The following is a 25,617-nucleotide window of genomic DNA, read 5'->3' as shown; positions in this document are numbered from 1 at the left end:
TGAATCAACAATAATAAAAAAAATAAAATATCATTAATCCGCCGTTTCAATACGGATTTAATCCTTATTTTTTTTAATACAAATCACAGGACGAGTTAAGAAATTACAGAACGGGTTATATTTCGGAAATGATTTATATGGCGAACGAATTTGAATCAATATTTATATACCGTTTTAATACGGGTTAAATCCTCAGTTTATTAATAATTATTTCGTGGACTCGTGGTATACCGTTACTTAATAACAATTGTAAACTATAATATAAATAAATAAATAAGGAGATACAATTTACAAAATATTTTTATACTAACTTTAAAATTAAATCATCCCGCGTTACTTACTATACTGTTTTAACCCGCGGTGTACCGCAGGTTAAAATCTAGTTAAACAGTATAGTAATAGGTGTAATCGCATCCTTAAGAGTTCCATAGAACCAAAGCTTCTAAATTAAACCATTTTCTATTGTAATCACCGAATGCAAAAAAATCATGGGATCCAAAATTGTACTTATAAAGATTAAAACCCAAAATTGTCGCCACACATCCTTTACCCGAACCCAAATTGAAGAAGAAATACCATTCAATTGTTAAATAAAGAACCCAACAACAAAGTTCATGATTCAAAATCAATGCTTGTCGATTTGAATCAGAAAGATCTGGTTCAGGCGCTGAATTAGATGGATCGAATGGGAGTTCTTATGGTGCTTGTGAGAAGGAGAGAATGAAGGAGTCGCGGCAGATCGAGAGAGTGACAGTAACAAACGACAGAGAGGCAGAGAAATAAAGAAAGAAGGAGTTGATGTTAAACTCAAGTCAACGCAAGGAAAGAGATTCTGGAAAAAAAAAATGATGAGAAGAGAGAAGAGAGATGGGCGAAGAGCGTGTTATTCACATAGGGCATAATTGGAATTAATATAAAAGATATATAGAATATCAACTTTTTTTTTTTGTTAGATGTCAGTTTCTTAATTATAAATTTTTTGTTGGTTTTTTTTTAACGGCAAATCAATTATATTATATCATAAAAGTGTTACGTCATACATGATACATGAACCATTAAAATACAACCATTGAATAAAATAAAAGAAATTGAACACAATTTCGATGAAGAAGTGGAAGTAACCCTGCTTTCCAAACGAAAGCCTTATAGGCAACAGATGACATCTGTTAAGTACCCTCTTCATATACTCGTAAAAGGCTAACATCTTGTAGATGAAATTTCCAAATGCTTTCCGCATCACTTTGAATAAACGAACACACTGATATATTGCTTGAAATGGTTCTGAATCATGTCTTTTATAACGCCTTATCCATCGTTGTCGGTTAGTGACCATGATTTGCTCTTCCATAAAACCTGAGTAATCCAATTGAGGGATAATATGGACATCACCATCATCGGACAGTATCCATGACCAGAGGATATTATCGTGAATGCCACTTCCTTCAATCAGGAGGATTTGTCTATTAATTCCCGGATCAAATACCCAAATGACTTCTCCAAACCATAGATTAGGAGAAACTTCATCGGTTGACAACCGGAGATGACGACGGTGATAAGGACCACCGGAAACAAACTTCTTCCGAAAGAAGAGAAAAATAAAGCAATATTGAATAGAAAACTTCAACCCCGTTGATGGGTTGTGAAACGAAACAAAACTAACCGCTCTCGGATCCACCCTTCCCACGTGTAGCGACAAGGTCTGGGTATTGTGAAACACCACCCAACCTTGCGATTGAATTGGTGACAAGATCGGAGGGAGAGACATCATTGCATCCCAATCGGCATGGATTTGGAATTTGCAGATTTCTAATTTATTCATCTAGATCTATGCAAAGAGAAGAAAAAAAAAAAAAAAAAATCTAAACATAAGGGAAAAGCCGACCGACGTTGGAGAAGCCAACGCCGGCCGGAAACAACGGTGTAACGGAGAAGTTGTAAAGAGTCGCCTAAGTGATCGTCTTTTTCAGAGAGAAGATTTTCTTATCTTCCTTTTATTTTTTTTTATATAAATTTTTTGTTGGTTATAGCTGCAAATTTCTCTACATTTATAATTAATTTTTAATATGTATGGAAACTCTAAAAAATACATTACTTAGAACTGAGGGGGTATATTTTAGAAAACTTTGACTAATGCAGCAGATAATTTTGTTTTAAAAATAGTCGATATATCACCAGTGGTGATTCACCACCCACATTTAAATCTAGGTAAAGTATGTTATTAAAAAAAGAGTTAAATTTTTTTTTTTTTTTTTTTTTTTTTTTTTTTTTTTTTTTTTTTTTTTTTTTTTTTTAAAAAGAGTTAAATTTGTTATTCGAAGAAACATCAAATGTCTGGAAATAGTGGCAGAGTGCATGCACAAACTATGTCATAAAGGAAACCTGATTGAAGAAGACCAAAGTAGATTTTAGAACCTCACAAAGGTTTGGTCATCTTCCCACATTCTCACTTATGTCGCATGTATGGGCATTAAAATTAAATAGCCGTATAGAAAGGATAAACATTTAGCGATTTAATCACTTCATATGAACTAAGGTTTCTTCTCTATGACTATGAGTAATGAAAATTGTTAGCGTTCCAATACGGGTGTGTAAGTTATTCTTTTTGTCTCCAGGTATTGGTAATGGTAACCCCACCACCACATGCATTTTTCTCCACCACATGCTAAGTTTAGAGTACGGAATCAAGACTATCACAATTAGTTTTTTTTTTTTAAAAGAAAAATGATATAATATATCAATTTTTGCGTTTTTATTAATATAATAAATATGTCAAATTGTGAGAAACTCTTAATAATATTCTTTAAAAATTTAGCATTTTGTAAGAAAAGAAAAATTGACAGTTATGTCATTCTAAAAATTCTCATAAAAAATACTGATATAATGAGATAAAAAGATCAATTTAATGGACACTCAGTATCGTCAATACAATTTTATGTACGGAAAAATGACGTATTTCAACTTTAATAATTCATCAAGGATTTTTTTTCTTAAACAATGGTCCAATGTTTTTTTTCTCCTTAAACGTCTTAAAAGTATTAGAAACATAATCCAACTTTCCAATTTGTACGTAAATCAAAATTGTCGATAACGGAGATTAGTCAACTGTAAAGTAGATAACTCAGCTGACACGTGTGTGACAATGTGGCATTTCATACAAGCCTCCAACACAATTTAAGCAATCTCAATCGGACCAATTTCAGCTTCATCTTCAAAGTCAAAACTCATGAGCTTCCTTAAAACAACATTCCTTGAGAAACTAGAAAATTCAACAAGGTCAGATTTCTTCAACGGATCAAGAAGCCTAATTCCGTTGTAAAAGTTGTTACCTTTAATGTTCAAAATCTCTAATTTTTCCAATCGTCATATCTCAATTGAAATTTTACTTTTCAGATCATTAAAAGTAAGAGACAAAACCCTAATTTCAGACAAATCTCCCACAGCTAGAAAGATCTCACCACCAAATCTTCTACTTGTACAAGAAGATAAATCTGAGAAATGAAGACTACTACTACCTTCAAGCTACAGCCTCGAGTATTAACAAGACGACTCTCAAATCATAGTTGCAAGAGAGTAAGAGACACCTTATCAAGAACAACAGTTTAACATATATAATTGTTTGTTTAATATTTTTATATTAGAATTTAGAAATAATGTGACTCAGTTTGTATTGTGAATGCAATCTGTCTAAAAGGTCATGGGTATAATTTTTCTGTTAAAATAAAGAATCAATTACGGATTTGCCATTTTTTTGAATGGCATTTGTGGATTTTGTCCTTTTTTGAATAGTTTGTGGATTTTACCCTTTTTCAGGGTGATTTAACATGCGTTTTATCCATTATGTTTGAGTTTAGTCGGTTTCATTTGTTCTTAGGGTTTAGTATTTGGTATAAAGTATGTATTTTTGCAAAAAATAATCGTAAATACGTACATTTTTAAGTGTTAAAAAATGGCAAATTCATAAGATTTTTGTAAAATAAAATGGCATTTTTAAAAGTTTTGGGTAAAAAAAGACAAAATCAACAATAATCCCTAAAATAAACTTCAAAAAGTAAAACATCGTCGTTTTGCTTGTATGCAACGTCACCAGCCATGGCCCACCAAAAATAAGAACCTTCAGGCAAAAAAAAAAATTTGGGCCTCTAACTAAAACTTATGTTTTTGTGGTTTTTTCATCAAATATATGTTCTAATTTTTAATATTTTGGGTTTTGATTCATACTAAAAAAAAAATATTTCCTACCCACTTGAATCGGGTATGATTGTTATATACGTGTCAGCTGAATATAATTATCATTTGTTACAATTGACTAACAATTGTTACAGTCTTACAGACGATTATGATTTACGCACAATTTCAGAGTTAAAAGTATTTTTTGAATTTTTAAGAAATTTGGGAAGGAAAAATCATTGGATCGTTTTTAAGGTAGAAAAAAGCATAGGACAAATTATTGGAATTGCACTACGCCATCTTCCCCTTTATAGATCATAAACGCATAAAATATTTTTTTTTTCAAATAACGCAGAAAATCATGTCTGCCAGAATCGTACAATAACGTAATTTTCTAAAACTAGCAAACCCGAGTAATTAATTTTTTCCGCAAAATTCATGAACTCATGAAATCGTGGTTTTAAAGTTTTGGTGGTAATATATAATTCTGTGACTATAAAGTTTTGGCGGAAAAAAGTATGCACAATTTTCCCTTCAAAGTCACGATTTAACGGATTTAGTAAAACAATAAACTCGCCAGTTTTGCCGTTTTGGCGAGCAAACCGTATTCTACAATTTTTTCCATCAAAATTACTATTTCTTGGATTTGATAAAAAAAATAATTCTAAGATTGCAGTTTTTTTTTTTGAAAAAGAATTCTAAGATTGCAGTTTTGGCGAGAAATTTATAAAATTGTGATTTCACGGATTTGTTTTTCTTTTTTTTGTTGGAAGAACGTAATTCTATAACTTCCTGGTTATACCAGAAAAATGCAGTTCCATAGTTTGAAGGTTTTGATGGGAAATGATAAATTTTTATTTCATTGTCTTGGTGAAAGAATATTATATGTATAAATATCTATATAACTAACATGATTTGGGTTATGATTGCATCGAGTTATATATTGCATCAAACTCATGTGTTTAAATGTAATTTAACGAACATCTTGTAATCTGCAATTTAGATGCATAAACGAACCACATCTAATTTCCTTTGACTCTCGTACATTTCTTTTCCAAATGTACTTTTCTCAAACCTAAGCATCTTTCTTTTTTTTTTTTTTTTTTAAAAACGTAATATATGGCATATATCTAATATGTAATGGTTGATATATCATGTTTTTAACGGTTTTTAACCATGTTATATGTATGGTATTTAGAGTCTTTTTTATTTATTTCTAGAGTATTTTTGAATCTTTTCAGGTATTTACACGATTATGATGCATTTGGAGATAAACGAAGAGTTAAGCTGAAGAATCGAATCTGGAGCCAGATCAAGATGTGAGTGTCAATCGACACTCCCTTGGTGTCGGTCGATACCAGTCGCGGCCTAGTAGAGTCTCGAAGATTTAACAAGTTATGAAATTTTACAGAAACGCCCACAAGACTTCCCTATTTGCAATTTAGTCCCTGAACATTTTTAAGAACTTATAAATAGATTTTTGAGTCATTGTTGAGACCTATCTTTTTTATTATCTTTTACTTAATAATAATTTTAGATTTTGAGAGTTTGAACCCTTTGGAAGATAATTAGAGATAACTTGTTTTTCAGAAATCCAATCCCTATAGAGAGAAGATCTTTCTAATCTCTTATTTGCTATTGATTTCTTTTATACTTTCTATTCAAAACATGTTTTCTGTTTCTATGGTCATGTATGAGTAGTTTGTTTGTTAGGGTTAAGAATTTTCATAGGGATTTAGATGAATTGTTAGATCTAATAAACTGTTAGGATATATTTCTAGAATTCTTCATCTAAGATTGTTCTTAAAACCTATTCTAGAGTAGCTAACTAGAATATGATATTAGGATTTATTAGCACGAGAGGGTGATTTTTCCTGAACTATCTTAGGTGAGCAAAAATCTCTATTCTCAAAGAGATTTGCTTTAGGTATTTTAGGAATTCATAACGAGAGTTAGAATTCTAGATTTTAGGCTTAGTAGACCTTCAAAACGAGAGTTGGTCGATTTTAATTCTGTGATTTGAGTTCTAGGACGGTCTTTAATAAAATCCTAGCAATAACTGATCTGCAAATCTGATATTTCCTGAGAAGTTCTCTGAGCCTAACGTTTTTTCCATCTGAATTTACTTCAATTTAAATTGATTTCTCCACTTTTAATTTACAACTATTTATGTTTAGCTTGATTTCGAGACTTATAATCTATTGTGTGAACAAAAGAATTTTGTGGGATTCGACCCTTAAGTGCTACAACGATCTCGTATTTGAGAGAGTAGTCTTGAGGTTAATTTAGCTCATATGATAGGTCCACATATTAATTAACACAACATTTTTTAAATATAATTCATAAATGAATTTTATATTGGGTGAAATTTACAAAGGATCGTTACTATATTATTTAAGATAATAAATTACTAACATAAAAAGATTTTTCAATATGTTAAATTAATAAATACAATGAAAATTTTCAAAAGTAGTTGTTTTAAAATTATTAAAAGAAACTTTTTTTTTCATTTTTTACATCATCATTAGATATATTTAATCTAATTATATTATGATAATATTTAACTACATGCACATAGAGGTATCAAAATAAGTCAAAACTTTATGGGTCGACTCAGTCTGATCCGCTCATCAACCGTAATGGTTTTACTGTGTGGATTATAATAAATTATTGGGTCAATGGATTAGTGGGTCATATGAGGTAAGTTGTAATGGTTTATGGTTAACCATTAACCCATTAAATTATCATACTTAACATCATCATTATCTTCATTACTATCATCATCATCGCCATACCATCATCATCATCATCATTATCATCAACATCTTCATTACTGTCATCATCATAGCCATACCAAAACACAGTTTCACAATTTTTCCGTCAAAAACACATGGTTTTCACAATTTTTCTACCAAAACGCAATATCACAATTAATCTGCCAAAAATTTTAATCTATATTTTATGCCATTGATGATGATAAGGGGTGTCAAAATTCATGGATCGACCTGACTCAATCCAATTTATCAACCCTAATGGTTTTACTATTTGGTTCTTAATGAGTTGATGAGTCAAATAAGTTATAGATCAATGACATGGTAAGTCATATGCATTGGGTTATAATGGTTTATAGTTAACCATAAACCCATTATATTATCATTTTTACATCATAATTATCTTCATACTATTATTATCAGCATCATCATACCATATTTTTCTCATTCAAAAACACTTCCGTAATTGTTTTTTGCAAAAACATGATTTCACAATTTTCCCGCCAAAACGCCATTTCACAAATTTTCCACTAGAAACGTGAATCCTTTTTCCGCTAAAACACAGTTTTAGAGTTTTTCGCTAAAAAACTAAATTCCATAATTTTTCCGCAAAAAACACGATTCCGTAATGTTTCCGCTAAAAACGCGAGTCCACATTTTTTTGGTAAAAAAAAAAATGGTTTCATTTTTTCTCAACAACAAATAGATTCCACAAATTTTCCTTAAAACGCAATTCCGTAATTTTCCCACTAAAAACACGAGTCCACAACTTTTCTACCAAAAACGCGAATCAAAAAATTTTTCGTTGAAAACACGGTTTCACAAATTTTTCGCTAAAAACGATTTTACAATTTTCACACCAAAAACATGAATCTATATTTTATGTCAATGGTGTATGATGTCAAAATTATAATATTAGTTATTATTTAATTTAGAGTCAACTCATTAAATCATCAAATTAATTGATTTTATAGGTTCACTTGACCCATTTAACAAATAAGTTGGGTCAACTCATAAACCATTTAAGTGTAAACTCATTGGTTTATGAGTTGGTTTATCCATTTTGACACTCCTAATGATGATAAACTGATAAATAATTATCTTTTAATTTAATTATTAATAAATGATTATTTATTTTATAGGTTTATGGGTTGAATAGATCCCTTTAACAAATGAGTTAGATCAACTCATAAACTAGCTGGGTTTATCCAATTTTCGTCTCGCATATTCATTTTCTAAAACTCATTTGTATTGTTACCTTCGTTTAAATTTTCTAATTTCAATTCAAAAAATATATAATTCATATTTTCTTTTGGATAGTTTTTTTTAGTTATTTATATCACTTGGTTCATAATGATGATAATAAACAAGACTTTTTGTCATAAATTAGTTTTGGATTAACTTTTATTTGTTTATATACATATTCAGCATATATAGATTTAATTTTATAATAAAAAGAAAATAAATCTGGTAGTATTAAGTTTTAATTTTAATATTTATTATACATATTATTATTAGAGAAAAGAAAATTTGGGGTTGTCAAAAGATAATTATTTCTTAAAATGCAATTTTATATTTATATTTTAGAGAAATAGTAAAATCAGAAATTACACGTGACAAAAAAAATTTACTAACACTAAATATTTTCTTCTTAGGTTATTTTTGGGAAACATATATTAATATATTTCCATATAATTTTTCTATAAATAATTGGCACGCAGTTTAAAGTATTATCAAACTAAGAGTTTCACGAGAGAAAAAAAAACAATGAAAAAACCGATCGTTAGATCTTACATTAGGTCAAAAGTGCCGCCTATGCGTTGGACAGACGATCTTGACCTCCTTTTTACTCAAGTTGTTGAATTACTTGGTGGCGAAAGGAGTAAGCGGTTTTCTTTCCATATCGCAAAATTAACACAAAGACGATTCCTCTGAAAAAATTCAGAGAAATCAAAATTTTTGCCATTAAAATCAACAATCTCCTGTTTTTTCCTTTAAGATACATCCTCTCTCTCAATTTTTTTGATTATTATATTTTACACATGATTAGAATTTTCTTTATAGCATTTTTTAGATTCACTATAATCGATATCAAAAATTTCTCCTTAAATTTGCAGAGGCAACTCCTAAGCCAATTTTGAACTGTATGGATGTGAGAAACCTCACAATATCACATGTGAAAAGCCATCTCCAGGTCTTTATAATTTATACACATATTATCAGCTAGTTATATAAGATACGTCTATATATAACACATGTGTCATAAATTATATTATCTAAGATGGTATGTAATGAATTAAATATATTTGTTTACTTTCCATAGATGTATAGAAAAAAGAAGAAAGAAGAATTTATAAAAGGTATAAGTAACTATCTTACACTTTAATTTAAAGTTAAATAATTATGTTTGTAGTGAAATTTTGCATAGGGAAATATTTTGATGTGCAACATAATGCATAGTGAGTTTATATCTTTTTTTATTCATAATTATGCATGTGCAATCTTTTGGCAGAAAGGAGAATGATGCGAGAAATGAACCAGAGGCAATCTCGACAATACCTTCAGATCTACGAACGTGCTCGAGATGCTACCCAATTTATGCAGAATCAACAAAGGTTCTTTTGTTCATGTATTATCTTAGGGTTACATATAATCATTTTTTTATTATCAGTAAAGCAATTTCTTTTTCAATTTTTTTGTAGACCACAATTGGATATTATTGAGAAGATAACCCCAGTTTTGGGATCAAGTAACAAGTTTCTCTATCAATTTGCAAGAGTAATTTTTCTTCGTTCTTTTTTTCCTTTTGTATTTCTTACATTACTATCATGCATGATCATCAACATGTAGATTTGATGCATATGAAATTAGATAAATGTACATTTTCTGCAGGAGAGACTTAATGAAAACAGAAACAATGATGTCGTTGTTGCTGGTGGTAGTGCAATTGGTGAAGAAGAATTATCTCTTGAACTCACTCTTGGTCACAAGTACTAAGAAGACTTTGGTTTCTATCATTTTTTTTATGCTTGATCTTTATATTATGTAATGCTTATCCCATATACATAATGGGATAAAAAAAATAAAAACCGAACAATATATTATGGTAGTTGGTTTATGTTTTAATGTGATTTTTCATCCATATGGGTGAAAGATTATTTATATAAAATATTTCTATTTCACTAGTAAAAATATATTTAGAAATCCATTTAAATAGTTTTTGTAAGTTCTCAATATATTGCTAATATTTGTTTTGCTAAGAATTTATATATTGCTGATATAAGAAAAGTGGATATGCGGGTATGAGAAACACTATTAAATAATATGTACCAGTCATAAAATGGTACAAACGTAAAACAAACAAGGTTTTTTGGAAGCACAAATAAGTCACATAAAGAGGTATTTAGATGTAGTAGAACATTTGCCCCAAAAAAATGATGTAGTAGAACATATTTTGTTTGGTCTGATATAAAATTGAAAACAACTATGAAAATATTCAGTTGCACTAGGTTTTGTTAAGGTGTATATTTAGAAGAAATATGTTAGGAAGAACTATATTAGGTACATAGATATATTCATTTTTTGAGAATTAATGTGAAAATACTCATGAAAATTCTTTATATTGTATTTTTTAACAAAAAGGAAAAAAATCTTCCTTATATTTCTTCTGTTCAGAGTAATATATGAATTAAGTAGAGTAGCTGAAATCAGGAATTGATACTTTATCTGGTTGGTCAGAAAAGATTTCTTATCTTCATGCTATTGGTCAAATAAAATTGAAATCACCTTTTAATTTTTTTGGTTGTTTAGGTATATATTTAGAAGAAATATATTAGAGAGGAGAACTATATAAAGTACGTGATATATTCCTGTTTAGGAATTAATGTGAAAATACTCAGAAAAATTTCTTATATTATATTTTTTAACAAAAAGAAAAAAAATCTTCTTTATATTTATATTCAGAGTAAGTTATATAAGAATAGAGTTAACCAAAATCAGGAATTGTTACTTCATCTAATTGGGCAGAAAAGATTTCTTATCCTCACTCTATTGGGGGTTATAAAGATATTTTCAGCTATTTATTTTTAAATCATATTTATCTGTGCAACATTTTAATTTTATGTTATTTTATTTCCTCTATAATATTAATTAGTATTGGTCAAAAAAGTTTTAAAACAAAAATGTAGAAATAATTCATACAATTTTTCAATCTCCTTACATTCACTCAAAATATCTAAACGTATTTCTATTAGATGATATATACAACAATTATACCTTAAAACAACATTTGAATTAGCAAAATGAACTCAACGACAACTCAACTCTGTGAAGACATCGTCGCTCATTGACATTATACCATTTTCAGATTGGGATTGACTTCCAGTGAAAGCAGGAGCTTTAGGTAAAGGAATGATGATAGTCTCACTGCCAAGCCAAATTATTACAGAGCTCATGGTTGGTCTCTTTGTTGGATTCTCTTGAACACACAACAAACCAATTTGAATCAACTTGATGATCTCGTTTCTTGGATTCTCTATCAAGAAAGGATCAATTACAATCTCAGGCTTTCCTTCAACCCATCTTTTCCATGCCTACACCAAGAAAATAGATAATGCTCTTACTTTCTGAATAGAGTTTTGAAGATTAGAAAAACAAAAATTGAGCAAAGACTGATATGTGAAGAAGCTTACAAAAGCTGCAAGTCCTTCTCCTTCGAAGCTATTGTTTCTTTCACCATTTATCATCTCGAGAAGCATAACACCGAAGCTATAAACGTCAGATTTAGCTGAGATTTGCCCATGATTCAAGTACTCGGGAGCCATATATCCACTGCATATATGCAATGCAAACCAATAACATTAATTCATGGACTCTGTTTTTTAAAAAACAGAGCATTTAAATGTGTCTTCAAATTTGATTAAAATATTTTTTACCGGGTTCCAGCTATTCTTTTTGTTTCAGCTCGGGTCTCATCGGAGTCGAACAACCTCGCTGTCCCAAAATCTGAAACTTTAGGATTCATCTCTGCATCTAAAAGGATGTTACTTGCCTTCAAGTCTCGGTGAATAATCTTTAGCTGAGAATCTTCATGAAGATAAAGAAGACCTCGAGCAATGCCTTCTATAATTCTGCATCTCATCTCCCATGTAAGAAGTGAACGCTTCTCTTCATCTACAGAGTTCAAAGAAACATATTCATGCTATGCTAAAAGTTTCCAAAATATCCAAAATGGCAGCTGTGTTTCAAAAGCTCACCGAAGATAAAGTGATCAAGACTTGAGTTGGGGACAAACTCGTAGACAAGAATCTGTTCATCTCCGTCATTACAGAACCCAAGAAGCTTAACTAGATTCCTATGTTGGAGTCTTGTCAATAGTGAAACCTCATTCTTGAACTCTATATCTCCTTGTCCTGAACCTTTTGTTAGTCTCTTCACCGCTATCTCTTGCCCATTTAGTAATTTCCCCTGAAACCGGTTCTCAAGATTTGTTATTCATCCAAGATCAAGATCAATCCATAACTCATTATTATTACTACCTTATAGACCGTACCAAATCCACCTTGGCCAAGCGTGTTTTCAGACGAGAAGTCATTAGTTGCCATTAAGATCATACCAATATCAAACCTTAACATAAATTGACCATCAGAATCAGAGTACTCTGCACTACCAACTAAATATACAAAAAAAAAGAAAAATGACTTTGTCACTACATAAAATTTATTCAACTGATTTTATTGAAGCAAGAAAAAGGCCTTTGAACACTTACCATTGATTTTGTTGTATGATTCTTTCTTCCGTCCATAGACTTTGATATAGCCAATAAACACCAAAAGATTAATGAAAGTAAGAACCACAATTATTGCGATAATTCCACGATATCCAATGCTTCTTCCTGCAAATCATCAAAACACCTTTTAGCCTAAGAACCTCTTTATCATACTTACAAATTTAAATAAGACTCAAATCAATGTCCACATCAGATGTTTTACCTTTCTTTTCTGTTATAGAGCTCTCTTTTCCCTGAGCTTGAGGTCGAGGAGGCGCAGAAACTCTTGTTACATTATCAAAAGCACCATGGAAAGCATATAGATCCCACCTGAAAAAACAGCTCGGACGATAAACCTCGCCTCCTTGTTTTCCCCAAACCTGTTCTTTAAAAAGCGTCACACATTCTCCAAGACATGTCTTGCAATCTTGGGAAGTTATGTCTGGTGTGCATTGCATCAGCATGTAAACATTTGGAAACTCTGTGAACTCGGCTTTTTCGGCACTATAGTACTTAAGTACCGAGGAAGTTTCAGCTTCTTTTGCAGACTCGAGGGTCCGATTAGCCATTGCATTCCATTCTTGTTCAAAAAGGGTCATGTTTTTCGATGGCTCGATACTATTTGGACTTTGGTATCTAACAGAAGGTCTAAGCTCGAGGTTCCCAAAAGTAGAGTGGTTTGAGGTACTTACAAGACAAGAAACGTTGTCTTCCTCGTCTTTGTCCCACGTGAATGAATCCACGCGGTTTAGACAACTTGTTGTCGTTAGTATACCCCGAATCGCACTTTCGACACAACTGATACAAGCTTGTTGCTCGTATCCTCTTCCGCAGAGGGCAACAGCGTGAACTCTGTTGGGACTTTTGCCGAGTGAAGCATTGTAGAAGCCACCGTTGGTGACGACTTTATCAGCAAGAGTAGAGAAGAGTTCACGGCGATTCTGAGCGTAGCTGCTGTTACCATTGAAGAAGCTTCCGGTACATCCGACGGCGTTAACAATTTCGACGTTTTGAAGGACAAGAAGAAGAAAAGAAGCGATTAAGATCATCAAAACAGAGTATTTCCCCATATCTTTTTTATCAATGAGTTTTTTTTTTGGTTATTTATCTTGTTCTGCTTCGTTTATTGAAAAGAGGATAATCTATAGAGCTTTTGTATATGATAAAGTGACTTGAGAAAACGAGTACTTCTTGACTTGACAAAATGTGTATTGGTCAATTTAATTAGTACTAGGAAAGTACCCGGACATACGCGTAGGTTTTGCCAACACATGTTTTTCTTATGTCCAAGTCCAATATCAATAAATATATATATATATATATATATATATATATATATATTATAAATTAATAACCTTTTTAAATGAATAAATTCTTCTAACTTAATATATATATATATATATGATATAAATTTATCTATATCATATATGAATTACTATGATATATATTTAAAATATTATATGTAAAATATATAATGAAGTATGACTCTATTATTCGAAAAAGTTTGTGTTGATTTTTAAACTTAATAATTACTCTCTACTTGTAATTGGTTTTTAAAAGATATTGCTTATAAAGAAAAAATTATTTTTAGATAGAATTTTTTTAAGAAATTACAAAGCTAGTAAAATCTCTCTCTAAATCTCTCTAAATTGATAATTATTAATTTATCGATAAATTAATACCTCTCTAAATTAATAAAATTTCATGGTCCCAACATTATTAATTTATAGAGGTTTTACTGTATATATATGTTATTCAGAGATGTCAATGATCAAATTTTATTATTTGTATTTGGGTTTTCTTTGTAGAGCTTAGGATATAATTGAATACGTAACATAAAGTAGTATGATATTAACAAAAAAAAAGTAGTATGATATGTTATCGAGCCCATATGACAATTTTTCATTTGTGAAACAACTATAGTATAATTGATTGTAGTAAATTGAGAATGTTTATTACTATCAAAAAGACATTTACCCACAAAACCTAACTTTGGAAAGCAATTGCAAATTTACAAATTATTGATAGTGACTAGTGAGTAAAAAAAAAAATTAGCGATTTTCAAGTAGCCTTTCTTTTTTGTCAAGTAGCAAATTAGAAATCTTATCAATCTTTGGTCGTAGTTGGCAACGGTGGCCAAGTAAGAGTACAAAGTTCTTACATTATTCCCTGATTAATAATGAATAATATTAAATTTAAATTAATATGTTAAAACTAGAGCATACATACTTTTAGGTTCCAACTACCCTTCAAGGGCTAACAAGTAACAATATAAGGAAGAAGCGTGGGAGTATCATGGAAGACAAAGACTCTTCACTTTCAAGTGGACATAGAACGAATATTCTGAAGTATTGTTATATTTCATATCCATTGTAGAGCTAATAATGTGGAAAAATATGTTATATTGGAGATATTAGAAACATAGAAGAAAGACTTGAGTAGTAGATAAAAAACATGCACCAATCCACTTATTGCTAGTTGGTTTTGAGTTGAAAGTCCATTTAACTTAACAAATAAGATATCGGGTTTTTAGATACATGTATTATGCAATGTTTATATGGTGGAATAGTAATTTTTCCTGATGTTTCCCTTTGATTTGTTTTGTGTATTAGATGAATTTATCCACTCTTTGACCTGGAAATACACTTTATCTCTCTTTCCGCATAACACTTAGATGTAAGAGTTGACAGAGAGATCTTGGTTTCAACGAGGACTTAACTCGGTGATTGAGAGCTCATTTAGTGATAATGTACCAGCTTCATCTTCGGCTTGGTTCGATGCATCGGTGAAACCAGCAGCTGTAGGTAAAGGAATGGTGATAGTCTCACTTCCAAGCCATTGAATAACCAAACTCATGGTTGGTCTTTTTGCAACATTCTCTTGAACACACAACAAACCAATGTGGATGAATCTCATGATTTCGTTTCTTCGGCTCCTACTGAGTACATGATCGATGATGCTCGCTGCCTCGCCCGCAACCCAACACTTCCATGCCTATATATTATCACCATAAATTTCTACTCAATATCTTTTGAGATTCATTTGGGTCTAAAGTAGTAAACAAGACTGGATTATGCTTACATATGCAGGGAGCCCTAGGGCTTCGAAATAGTTCTTGTTACTTCGACCAGTTATCATCTCGAGAAGCACGACTCCGAAACTGTATACGTCTGTCTTGACTGAAAATGTTCTGTTCCTAACGTACTCAGGAGCCATATAGCCACTAAACCAAAATCAAATTAGTTGTGATGCTGATTCCAAGAATCTTGGAAATTTGGGGTAAAAAAAAATCAGAGTATCTTGTTTTGTCTAAAAGAATCTGTAAAAACAGAGCATCATTGTCGCATCTATGTCCGTAACAGAGCATACTTACAAGGTTCCAACTACTTTTCTTGTCACTGCTCTAGTCTGGTCCATGTTGAACAACCTCGCCATCCCAAAGTCTGCAACTTTAGGGTTCATATATGCATCTAAAAGGATATTGCTTGCCTTCAAGTCTCGGTGAATAATCCTTAGCTGAGAATCTTCGTGTAAATAAACAAGACCTCGCGCAACGCCTTCTATAATTCTGGACCTCATGTCCCACGTTAGTAGCAAACGCTTCTCTTCATCTGCAGATTTCCAAAGAACCGTCAATACTAAACATTCAAAATGTGTATTTTTATTTTTTTGAATGGTTATGTACATCCCGCAGGCCAGGGACGAGAGCATTTTATATGGTCTCCTCCCAAGTACCACTCAGAACATTCAAAAATTTTCACACATGCATCTAAGTAAAAAGGCTCACCAAATATGAAGTGGTCGAGGCTAGAATTGGGGACAAACTCGTAAACAAGAACCTCTTCATCTCCTTCATTACAAAATCCAAGAAGCTTAACTAGATTCCTATGTTGGAGTCTTGTCAAGAGTAAGACCTCGTTTCTAAACTCTATTTCTCCTTGTCCTGAGCCTCTTGTTAATCTCTTTACCGCTATCTCTTGCCCTCCCGGTAATTTCCCCTGCGAACCGATTCTCATGCTATAAGATCGGTTATCCATCTAAAGATTTTGATAGTATTTTTTCTCAAGTTTACTTACCTTGTAGACAGATCCAAATCCACCTTGGCCAATCTTATTTTCAAAGGAGAAATCATCCGTTGCGATTAGGATCATACTAAAATCGAACCGTAGCGTAGATTGACCACCAGAATTATATTGCTGCTCTGCACATACCAAAAAAAACAACCAATGAGCAATAATGCATCACAAAGTTTTATTGAAAAGCATGACATCATACCATTGAACTGTTTGTTCGATTTTCTTATCCGACTATAAGCTCTGATCAGACCGATAAACACGAGAAGATTAATGACGATAGGAACCACAAATATCGCGATAATTCCTCCTGCAAGAGTAGCTTATTTATATTTGTATGCGAATCTCAGATAATTTCATAGGTAACAATGTTAATCAACTCATTTGTTATCACACCTTTCAAGCGAGTGATGGAGATTGCTTCTGCTCGAGGAATCAAAGCTCGAGGAGGCGCAGGAATTCTTGTTACATTAGCAAAAGCACCGTAAAAGGCATAAAGATCCCAGCGGAAAACACAGCTCGGTCGACAAATCCCGCCTCCTTGTCTGCCCCAACTCTGGTCTCTAAAATACGTAACGGACTCTTGCAAACATCTCTTGCACGCGCCTGAAGTTATGTCCGGTGTGCATTGCATCATCATATAAACATTTGGAAACTCAGTGAACTCTGCTTTGACAGCACCGTAATGCTTGAGAACCGTTGTGGAAGTGTCAATGGTTACAGCCTCGAGCGTCCGGTCAACCATTGCTTCCCATTCTTGGCGGAAAAGAGTCATGTTCTTAGCGGATGTGTCGATAACAACAGGATTCGGGTCATTTGTAGCTGGTCCAAGCTCGAGTATCCGATAAGTTGATCGATTCGTGGTACGTACAAGACAAGAAACACGCTCTCCATCATCACTGTTCCAATGGTACGATTCAACACGGTTAGAACAACTTCTTTTAATCTGTCGAATGGATTTTTCGACGCAGTTGATACAACCTTGCCGCTCGTAGTCTCTTCTACAGAGGCCAAGAACGTGAACTCCATCGAGTGAAGCATTGTAGAATCCACCGTTTGTGGTGACTTTATCAGAAAGAGTAGAGAAGAGAGAGTCGCGGTTTTCGTGGTAGCTACTGTTGGTGGGGAAGGAGCTGCCTACGCAGACGAAACCGGCTTTAACGCCGTGGAGGGTTTGAAGGAGAAGAATAATGGAAGAAGTGAGGAAAATCGCAGCAGAGTTCTTCATTATTATTGTTAAGAAATAGAGTTTAGGGTTTTGTTCATTGTTATTTTTTTTTTGTTAATGAGGGAATGAATGTTATATATATATATATATTTGTATAATTAGGTGTACATGAGAGAGATTGGGTTTGGTCGACTACACATGAAAAAAATTTGAGCAGTGGTTGACTTCAAAGATGGCTATTCAAATTCAAATAGCCGTAGAGAAAGGGTAAACATTTCTTAATCACTTCATATGAACTAAGGGTTTCTTTCTCTTCTCTAGAAGTATTGAAAATATTGTCCATTCAATATGGTTATGTTTTTCTTCAAAAAAAAACTAAAAAAAATATGGTTATGTAAGTACTTTGTTTTTGGTCGCATGCATGACCAAAAAAGTCTTCCTTTGCTAGGTCTACAGAGTTATGCTTACTGTATAAAGAATATGACAATTCAGAAAGAAAAAGAGAAGTGAAAATTGTATAAATTGTTAATTTCTGAGAAACTCGTAATGATAGTCTCTGAAAGTAATTTTGGACAGTTTGTCATTCTTAAATTTGCAGAAAAGGTTTGATATAGTGGAAAAATGATCAATTTCATGAACACCCACCATCGATCGTCCAATATAGCTTTATATATGATTTTATTAAAAAATTCGGTATTTGTAATATTAAAATAATTAGTATATAGTAAATTGGTTTTAAATATAGAGAATATTTTATATTAAGAAATGCAAAAGAAAGCTTTACTGTAAATACAAAAAAAATAATGTCAAATGATATTTACTTGAGCATTCTTGTTAAATGTCCGAGCCTTAAATGTAAGTTTAACAATGTGCCTCTTTGTTCAAATTCCTTTCTTTCTGAAGTCAAATAAAAGTTTTACATTAGATAAAAGTTTTTTTTTTGCTCGTGTGAACTTTCATAGAAATTGGACTGCAACTTCCTCTATGCATTCCTCCGTTTCTGTCCAATTTCCATCATAATCCAAAAGGCTGATTACATTCCCCACTCTATGATCTTTTTGAGGCATAGTGAGAAAATTTAGTATGTCGATCACCTTATTGAGGCCAAACATTCCTATTTTTTATGTCTCCAGAAAACATCCTCATGATACGCATTTAGTAACATGCTCTTGATATCAAGAATTTCCTCTATAGGAATGTCTTTCTTTATTTGAGCTTATTCTAGTATTTCTTGAAGCTCAATGATTTGACTCTTCCACTACTAGGGATACTATTTTAGCGAGAATCAAATATTCAGTTTATATAAATAAGTTTAGCGCGAATCAAACATAAGTTTGCTTACATTACACGGCATCTCTTTACATATCTCATTGATTGTACAGAGAGAGACAAAGTCACAAAGAGATATAAAACGTACAGGCATGATGGTTCATTAGCGGCACAGTGATGATGATTGCGATGGTGATGGTCGCGTAAGATAAGCAACAGGCGTGGGCACAGGCATTGTGGTAGTAGCGTGTCTTTCAAGCCAAAAGAGGATTGAATTAATGCTAGGTCTTTTGGAAACATTTTCTTGAATACACAACAAACCTATGTGGATGAGCTTCATTACTTGGTTCATTGAGATATTGTTACTCAGAACAGCCAAAGGATCAATGATCTCTGCAAATCTTCCTTCAAGCCACCTCTTCCACACCTGTAAATAATTTATAAAAGTTCGATAAGAAGATGAAGAAGACGAAGAATAAAGATGATCGATATAAGTGAGAAGCTTACAAAAGCTGGAAGCTCTTCTTCTTCCTCTTCTTCTTTTTCCAAATTTTTATTGCTTTTACCACTTATCATCTCTAGAAGCATGACACCAAAGCTATAAACATCAGATTTAGCTGAGAATTGTCCATATGTCGCGTATTCTGGAGCCATATATCCACTGCATTAACCAAATCATATTAATGATGATGCTGATCAAAGAATCTTAAATAAAAAAACAGAGCTTACTTACTATGTTCCAACCACTCTGCTTGTCTGTCCTCGAGTCTCGTCCATATCGAACAGCCTTGCCATCCCAAAGTCTGCAACCTTAGGGTTCATCTCCGCGTCTAAAAGGATATTGCTTGCCTTCAAATCTCTGTGAATAATCCTCAACTGAGAATCTTCATGGAGATAAAGAAGCCCTCTTGCAACTCCTTCTATGATTCTGTACCTCACATCCCATGTCAGAAGCCGGCGTTTTTCTTCATCTGCAAATCTCAAACAAACAGTTTTTTTTTTCTTCTTTGCTAAAAGTATTGTAACAAAGAAGCACGGATCTCGCGAAGGCTCACCGAATATGAAGTGGTCGAGGCTTGAATTAGGGACGAATTCGTAGACAAGAATTTCTTCATCTTTTTCATTACAAAACCCAAGAAGCTTAACCAGATTCCTATGTTGGAGTCTTGTCAAGAGTAAGACCTCGTTCTTGAACTCCATACCTCCTTGCCCTGAACCTTTTGTTAATCTCTTTACCGCTATCTCTTGTCCGCTCGGTAATATTCCCTGAAAACGGATTCTCATGCTATAATTAAGGTCACTGACCCATCTAAAGATTTTGTTAGGACTCTTACTAGTTTCTTTACCTTGTAGACAGATCCAAATCCACCTTGGCCAAGCTTATTTTCTAGAGAGAAGTTATTGGTTGCAGTTAGAATCATTCGAAGATCAAAACGTAACATAGATTGACCATCAAGAGCCTCTGCACGTCATCACAAAACATGTTCATTTTGATCGGTTATTGCTTTTTCTGAAAATCAATCCACTCAATACCAGTTGGTTTTGAGTGAAACTTAATATGTAGTTTCTTTTAAAAGACTTTACCATTGATTCCGGTGTGTGATGGCTTTCTTCTCTTCCAAGAAAATATTAGAACCACAAATATGAAGAGATTGATGACTGTAGGCACCACAATAATTGCTATGTTGCTTCCTTGAAAACTTTGCTTGTCTCTCCCGTAATCGAGAATAGTCGAAGAAGCTTGTGGAGGAGGAGCAGGAACTCTCGTAACATTTTCAAAAGCTCTATAGAAAGGATAAAGATCCCACCGGAAATAACAGCTAGGCCGGCTAATCCCACCTCCTTGTCTTCCCCAATACTGCTTCTGAAAGTCATTCACACACTCTCTAAGACATCTCTTGCAGTTGCCTGGCGATAAATCAGGCACGCATTGCATCAACGCATAAACATCTGAAATTTGTGTGAACTCTGTTCTTGTGGCACTATAGTACTTAAGAACTGAGGAAGTCTCAACGGTAGAAGCAGCCTCGAGCGTCCGGTTAACCATTGCAATCCATTCTTGGCTGAACATGGTCATGTTGTTGAATTTGGAATCTATACTGTTTGGATTAGGGTTAATAGTACTTGGTAAGAGCTCGAGTTTGCCAAGAGTTGAGTGGTTGGTGTAACGTAGAGAGCAAGAAACGTCGTCGAATTCATCAGTGACCCACGAGAATGACTCTTTTTGGCGAGGACACTTGGCTTTTGTGTCTTCAATCACATGTTCGAGACATGTCTTACAAGCTTGCTCCTCGTAGCCTCGTCTGCATAAGGCAACAACGTGGACTCTGTTGTTTTTGGAATCTCTGCCAAACGATGCGTTGTAGAAACCGCCGTTATCAACGACGTTAGAAGGAAGAGAAGAGAAGAGATAGTTTCGACTGACGCCGTAGTTAACATTAAAAAAGTCGCCGTAGCAGATGGAACCGGCATGAACATATTTTAGGGTTTGAAGGAAGAAAAGGAGAAGCGAGAGGGAACTAGTCACAACACCACTCTTTCCCATTTACACAAATTGATAAGGTTGCTAAAATGGTTTATTTTTCTTAATCTTTATCTCATCTTACTTCATAGTAGGAGAGATTAATTTATAACACGTTATATGACGTGAGAAATGGGTACTAGTTGACATGGAAGATAGTAGCTTGACTAGGTGTGGAAGCATTTTTAAAAAATTTAATGGTGCTTGTTACAATAATATATTGGAAGTAGAAGATATCCTTTCTTTTGTTCACGGTGAGAGTTAGATACGCGTGGGATGAACAGAGCATCATCGACTAGTGTAAATTAATTAAAGGTGATCTAGCTAAAGTTGTTTCTTAATAAATTCTAATGCAAGGTGACTTTTTTTAATAAATTGATAATCAAAAACTAAATAAGAGAAATTGTGATGACTATCCATAAGCCATCTAATAGATATCTTCGTTGTTTTCCTATAATTTCATGTTTCATTTTTTTGAATGTTTTTGCATCACCGTATATGGTGATCTAGTCTTCGACGCAATTGGTAAACGTGAAATTTTAATGAGTCATGAAACCATTTTGGTCATATTTTTTGACTTTCATAGTCCTTTGATACTTGACAATGTATGAAACCCGTACTAGGCCTTGACTCGATTCATATCCTCTTGTCATTTCTATATTGTTTGTAACCAGAAACGACGTCGTTCTTTCCAATGTTATTATCGAAGACATTTACATGCCACTTAAGGCATAAGGACAACGACGTGTTCGACGTATTGTTTACGTAAGGGAAATTGAAGGAAGAAAAGTCTTTTTGCCTTGCTCTTTACGTCACCATAAAAAGTCAGGGTTTCTAAAAGGGTTTTCACTTGTGAAAACGACATGATGATAGAAAAGTCTCTTCGTGTTTGATCCTCATTCCCCAAGAGAAAGTTTACAAATCAAAATCTGTTTATTTAAAGCCAAACTAAAGGTTTTAATAATGAAACGTTAATTGTTCATATAGATGGAAACATCCCTTCTTTTCCACTTCCCTTGTTTTCTTCTCTTATTTCTTCTCTTCAACATCAATGGCGTTCACACCACCTTCGTCTGCGGCGACGAAGACTTCTCTCCAAACAAAACCTACCGCGAAAACCTTGATGCTCTCTTGTCTTCTCTTGCTTCAAACGTTACAAGAGAACGCGGTTTCTACAACGCTTCGCTAGACGGAGTCCACGCTCTTGCCCTTTGTCGAAAACACTACGAAGTACAAGCTTGTCGTCGCTGCGTTGATAGAGCAAGTAGGACTCTATTAACACAATGCCAAGGCAAAACAGAAGCATATCACTGGGATTCCGAAAACGATGCAAACGTTTCTTGTCTAGTACGCTACTCAAATATCCATACATTTGGCAAACTAAAGCTTGAGCCAATTGGGAATGTTCCTCACTCGGGTCTTCTCACCTCTTCCAATCTGACCCGAATCAGCCAAGAGTTTGCCGCCATGGCTAATCGAACTGTTGAGGTTGCATCCACGGCTGATGAGTCTTCGGTATTCAAGTACTATGGAGTCTCGAGTGCAGAGTTTACAGACACTCCTGAGGTTAATATGTTGATGCAATGCACACCTGATTTATCTTCTAGTGACTGTAATCATTGCCTAAGAGAGAATGTTAGGTATAATCAAGAACATAACTGGGACAGAGTTGGGGGAACGGTTGCGCGTCCTAGTTGTTATTTCCGATGGGATTCATACAAATTCGCAGGAGCTTTCGATAATCTAGAGAGAGTTCCCGCGCCTCCTCGACCTCCTCAACCTCGAGAAGATTCTCGGGACAAGAAAGGTACACTAGAATGGATTATCTTCTTGCTGAAATCTTGAATTGACTTCGTATTCATATATAAAACTTGACCTTTTCTTCAGGAAGAATTTTTCAACCATGGAGCGTTGTGGTTATTGTTTTTCCTACGGTCATAAATCTTGCCGTGTTTGTTGCTTTCGTGCTTGCTTATCGCCGGATGCGGAGGAGGATTTATGCTGAAATCAATAGTGAGTATAATAATTTCAAGAATTTTGAGTAAATGTTTGGAAAGTTATGGAGTGCTATTTTGAAAGAAAAAGCTTTTAAATATGTGCAGAGAATTCTGATTCTGATGGTCAATCTACGTTAAGATTTGATCTTGGCATGATCTTAATTGCAACCGATGAGTTCTCCCCTGAAAATAAGCTTGGACAAGGTGGATTTGGATCTGTCTACAAGGTAAGAAATTTCATCAAAACTTGTAAAGTCTTTATCAAAATCTTTAAATCGGTTAGTGATCTTTATACCGGTTTCAGGGGATATTACCGAGTGGGCAAGAGATAGCGGTAAAGAGATTAGCTGGAGGTTCAGGACAAGGAGAACTAGAGTTTAAGAATGAAGTCTTACTCTTGACAAGACTCCAACATAGGAATCTAGTTAAGCTTCTTGGATTCTGCAATGAAGGAAACGAGGAGATTCTTGTTTACGAGCATGTTCCCAATTCAAGTCTTGATCACTTTATCTTCGGTAAGCCTTACGCGATACCGCTGCATCTCTAGTTATAACACTTTCAATAAAGAAAAGTAAAACATTTTCTTTAAAAAATCTGCAGATGAAGATAAGCGATGGCTTCTTACATGGGATGTGAGGTACAGAATCATAGAAGGAGTTGCAAGAGGGCTTCTTTATCTCCATGAAGATTCTCAGTTGAGGATTATTCACAGAGACTTGAAGGCAAGCAATATCCTTTTAGACGCGGAGATGAACCCTAAAGTTGCAGACTTTGGGATGGCGAGGTTGTTTAACATGGATGAGACTCGAGGAGAGACTAGCAGAGTAGTTGGAACCTAGTAAGTATGCTCTGTTTTAGACATGGATACTCTGTTTTTTAGTTCAGACAAGACATAGATCCTCTGTTTTTTGAAACAGAAAATTCATAGATTCTTGGGATCAGAATTACCACTAATGTGATTTTTTTTATGCAGCGGATATATGGCTCCGGAGTACGTGAGACATGGACAATTCTCAGCTAAATCTGATGTTTATAGCTTCGGTGTTATGCTTTTGGAGATGATAAGTGGTGAAAAAAATAAGAATTTTGAAACAGAAGGACTTCCAGCTTTTGTAAGCTTCTTAATCACATTTTATTTATCAATTTTTAGAAACAAAACTTATAAAGAACTTTTCCTTTTGATTCAGGCATGGAAGAGATGGATAGAAGGAGAGCTTGAGAGTATAATCGATCCTTACTTAAACGAGAATCCGAGAAACGAGATCATAAAGTTAATCGAGATTGGTTTGTTGTGTGTTCAAGAGAATGCAGCAAAGAGACCAACCATGAACTCTGTAATAGCTTGGCTTGCGAGAGACGGTACCTTTAATATACCTAAACCTACCGAAGCTGCTTTCGTCACTCTCCCTCTCTCGGTGAAACCTGCAAATGGATCCATGAATAAGCTTAAAGACAAGGATCCATTTTCTGTGGATGAGGTCTCGATTACGGTGTTGAATCCCCGGTGAATCTTCCATTTTTTCAGACCTCACCTACATTTCGCAACAATTTCACAACAGTTACTGGTTAATTACTGCAGCCTTGGATAGCGTAAGACACAAGAAACAATGTTCCTATGAACTTGTTTGGGGTGGATATTCGGATAATTCGGTTTACTTTGGTATGGAAACATTGTCACCGAATCATAACCGAATTTAGTTTAAGTAAATAATTATTTTTAATTCATTAAATTTAATCTTTAGTACTCTCTCCGTTCTTTAATAAGTGATGTTTTAAACTTCTAATTTTGTTCTTAAATAGATGATGTTTTCAGTTTTCAATGCAAAACTAATTACTTTTTATTGGTTTTGATGATTTATATTCTGTAGATTGTTTTTTAATTGG

The 25,617-nt window shown here is 33.5% G+C and overlaps 5 protein-coding genes and 1 long non-coding RNA gene across 9 annotated transcripts; 3 read left to right on the top strand and 3 right to left on the bottom strand.

Moving 5' to 3' along the window:
* Positions 1–8,645: 8,645 nt before the first annotated feature.
* LOC9308767 (putative Myb family transcription factor At1g14600) lies at positions 8,646–10,143 on the top strand. Its single transcript, XM_002874754.2, has 6 exons — positions 8,646–8,820; positions 9,056–9,132; positions 9,262–9,298; positions 9,451–9,553; positions 9,641–9,716; positions 9,831–10,143. The coding sequence occupies exons 1-6, from the start codon at positions 8,706–8,708 to the stop codon at positions 9,933–9,935; spliced, it is 513 nt and encodes a 170-aa protein (XP_002874800.1). The 5' UTR covers positions 8,646–8,705; the 3' UTR covers positions 9,936–10,143.
* A 969-nt stretch (positions 10,144–11,112) lies between these two features.
* Positions 11,113–13,852, bottom strand: LOC9308766 (putative cysteine-rich receptor-like protein kinase 39). Its single transcript, XM_002872651.2, has 7 exons — positions 12,929–13,852; positions 12,706–12,831; positions 12,476–12,609; positions 12,194–12,404; positions 11,873–12,110; positions 11,630–11,768; positions 11,113–11,530 (listed from the first exon to the last, which is right to left on the bottom strand). The coding sequence occupies exons 1-7, from the start codon at positions 13,773–13,775 to the stop codon at positions 11,246–11,248; spliced, it is 1,980 nt and encodes a 659-aa protein (XP_002872697.1). The 5' UTR covers positions 13,776–13,852; the 3' UTR covers positions 11,113–11,245.
* A 571-nt stretch (positions 13,853–14,423) lies between these two features.
* LOC110227564 lies at positions 14,424–25,559 on the top strand. The gene is made up of 3 exons (XR_002331279.1): positions 14,424–14,445; positions 21,626–21,628; positions 25,476–25,559. It is a non-coding gene; the product is annotated as an uncharacterized LOC110227564 (long non-coding RNA).
* On the bottom strand, positions 14,995–18,061 carry LOC9308765 (cysteine-rich receptor-like protein kinase 38). Its single transcript, XM_002872650.2, has 7 exons — positions 17,175–18,061; positions 16,981–17,088; positions 16,782–16,906; positions 16,493–16,703; positions 16,079–16,316; positions 15,787–15,928; positions 14,995–15,699 (listed from the first exon to the last, which is right to left on the bottom strand). The coding sequence occupies exons 1-7, from the start codon at positions 18,004–18,006 to the stop codon at positions 15,409–15,411; spliced, it is 1,947 nt and encodes a 648-aa protein (XP_002872696.1). The 5' UTR covers positions 18,007–18,061; the 3' UTR covers positions 14,995–15,408.
* On the bottom strand, positions 19,220–22,346 carry LOC9310867 (cysteine-rich receptor-like protein kinase 37). 4 transcript variants are annotated; one of them, XM_021021991.1, is made up of 6 exons: positions 20,800–22,345; positions 20,550–20,677; positions 20,271–20,481; positions 19,949–20,186; positions 19,723–19,876; positions 19,220–19,642 (listed from the first exon to the last, which is right to left on the bottom strand). In XM_021021991.1, exons 1-6 carry the CDS (start codon positions 21,758–21,760, stop codon positions 19,379–19,381), a joined length of 1,956 nt encoding a protein of 651 aa, XP_020877650.1. In that variant the 5' UTR covers positions 21,761–22,345; the 3' UTR covers positions 19,220–19,378. The 4 variants fall into 4 exon arrangements, with proteins under 4 accessions (XP_020877650.1, XP_002872695.1, XP_020877648.1 ...); XM_002872649.2 differs by having other exon boundaries at positions 20,562–20,677; positions 20,800–22,344; XM_021021989.1 differs by having other exon boundaries at positions 19,949–20,481; positions 20,800–22,346.
* On the top strand, positions 22,709–25,477 carry LOC9308764 (cysteine-rich receptor-like protein kinase 36). Its single transcript, XM_002874753.2, has 7 exons — positions 22,709–23,543; positions 23,624–23,749; positions 23,839–23,960; positions 24,038–24,248; positions 24,334–24,571; positions 24,707–24,845; positions 24,921–25,477. The coding sequence occupies exons 1-7, from the start codon at positions 22,724–22,726 to the stop codon at positions 25,239–25,241; spliced, it is 1,977 nt and encodes a 658-aa protein (XP_002874799.1). The 5' UTR covers positions 22,709–22,723; the 3' UTR covers positions 25,242–25,477.
* Positions 25,560–25,617: the final 58 nt, after the last annotated feature.

This window comes from Arabidopsis lyrata (assembly GCF_000004255.2).
Source record: "Arabidopsis lyrata subsp. lyrata unplaced genomic scaffold ARALYscaffold_6, whole genome shotgun sequence".
In the NCBI taxonomy this organism is placed as follows: domain Eukaryota; kingdom Viridiplantae; phylum Streptophyta; class Magnoliopsida; order Brassicales; family Brassicaceae; genus Arabidopsis; species Arabidopsis lyrata.
The sequence above is the reverse complement of the archived record's forward strand: the minus strand, read 5'-3'. Positions and strand labels throughout refer to the sequence as shown.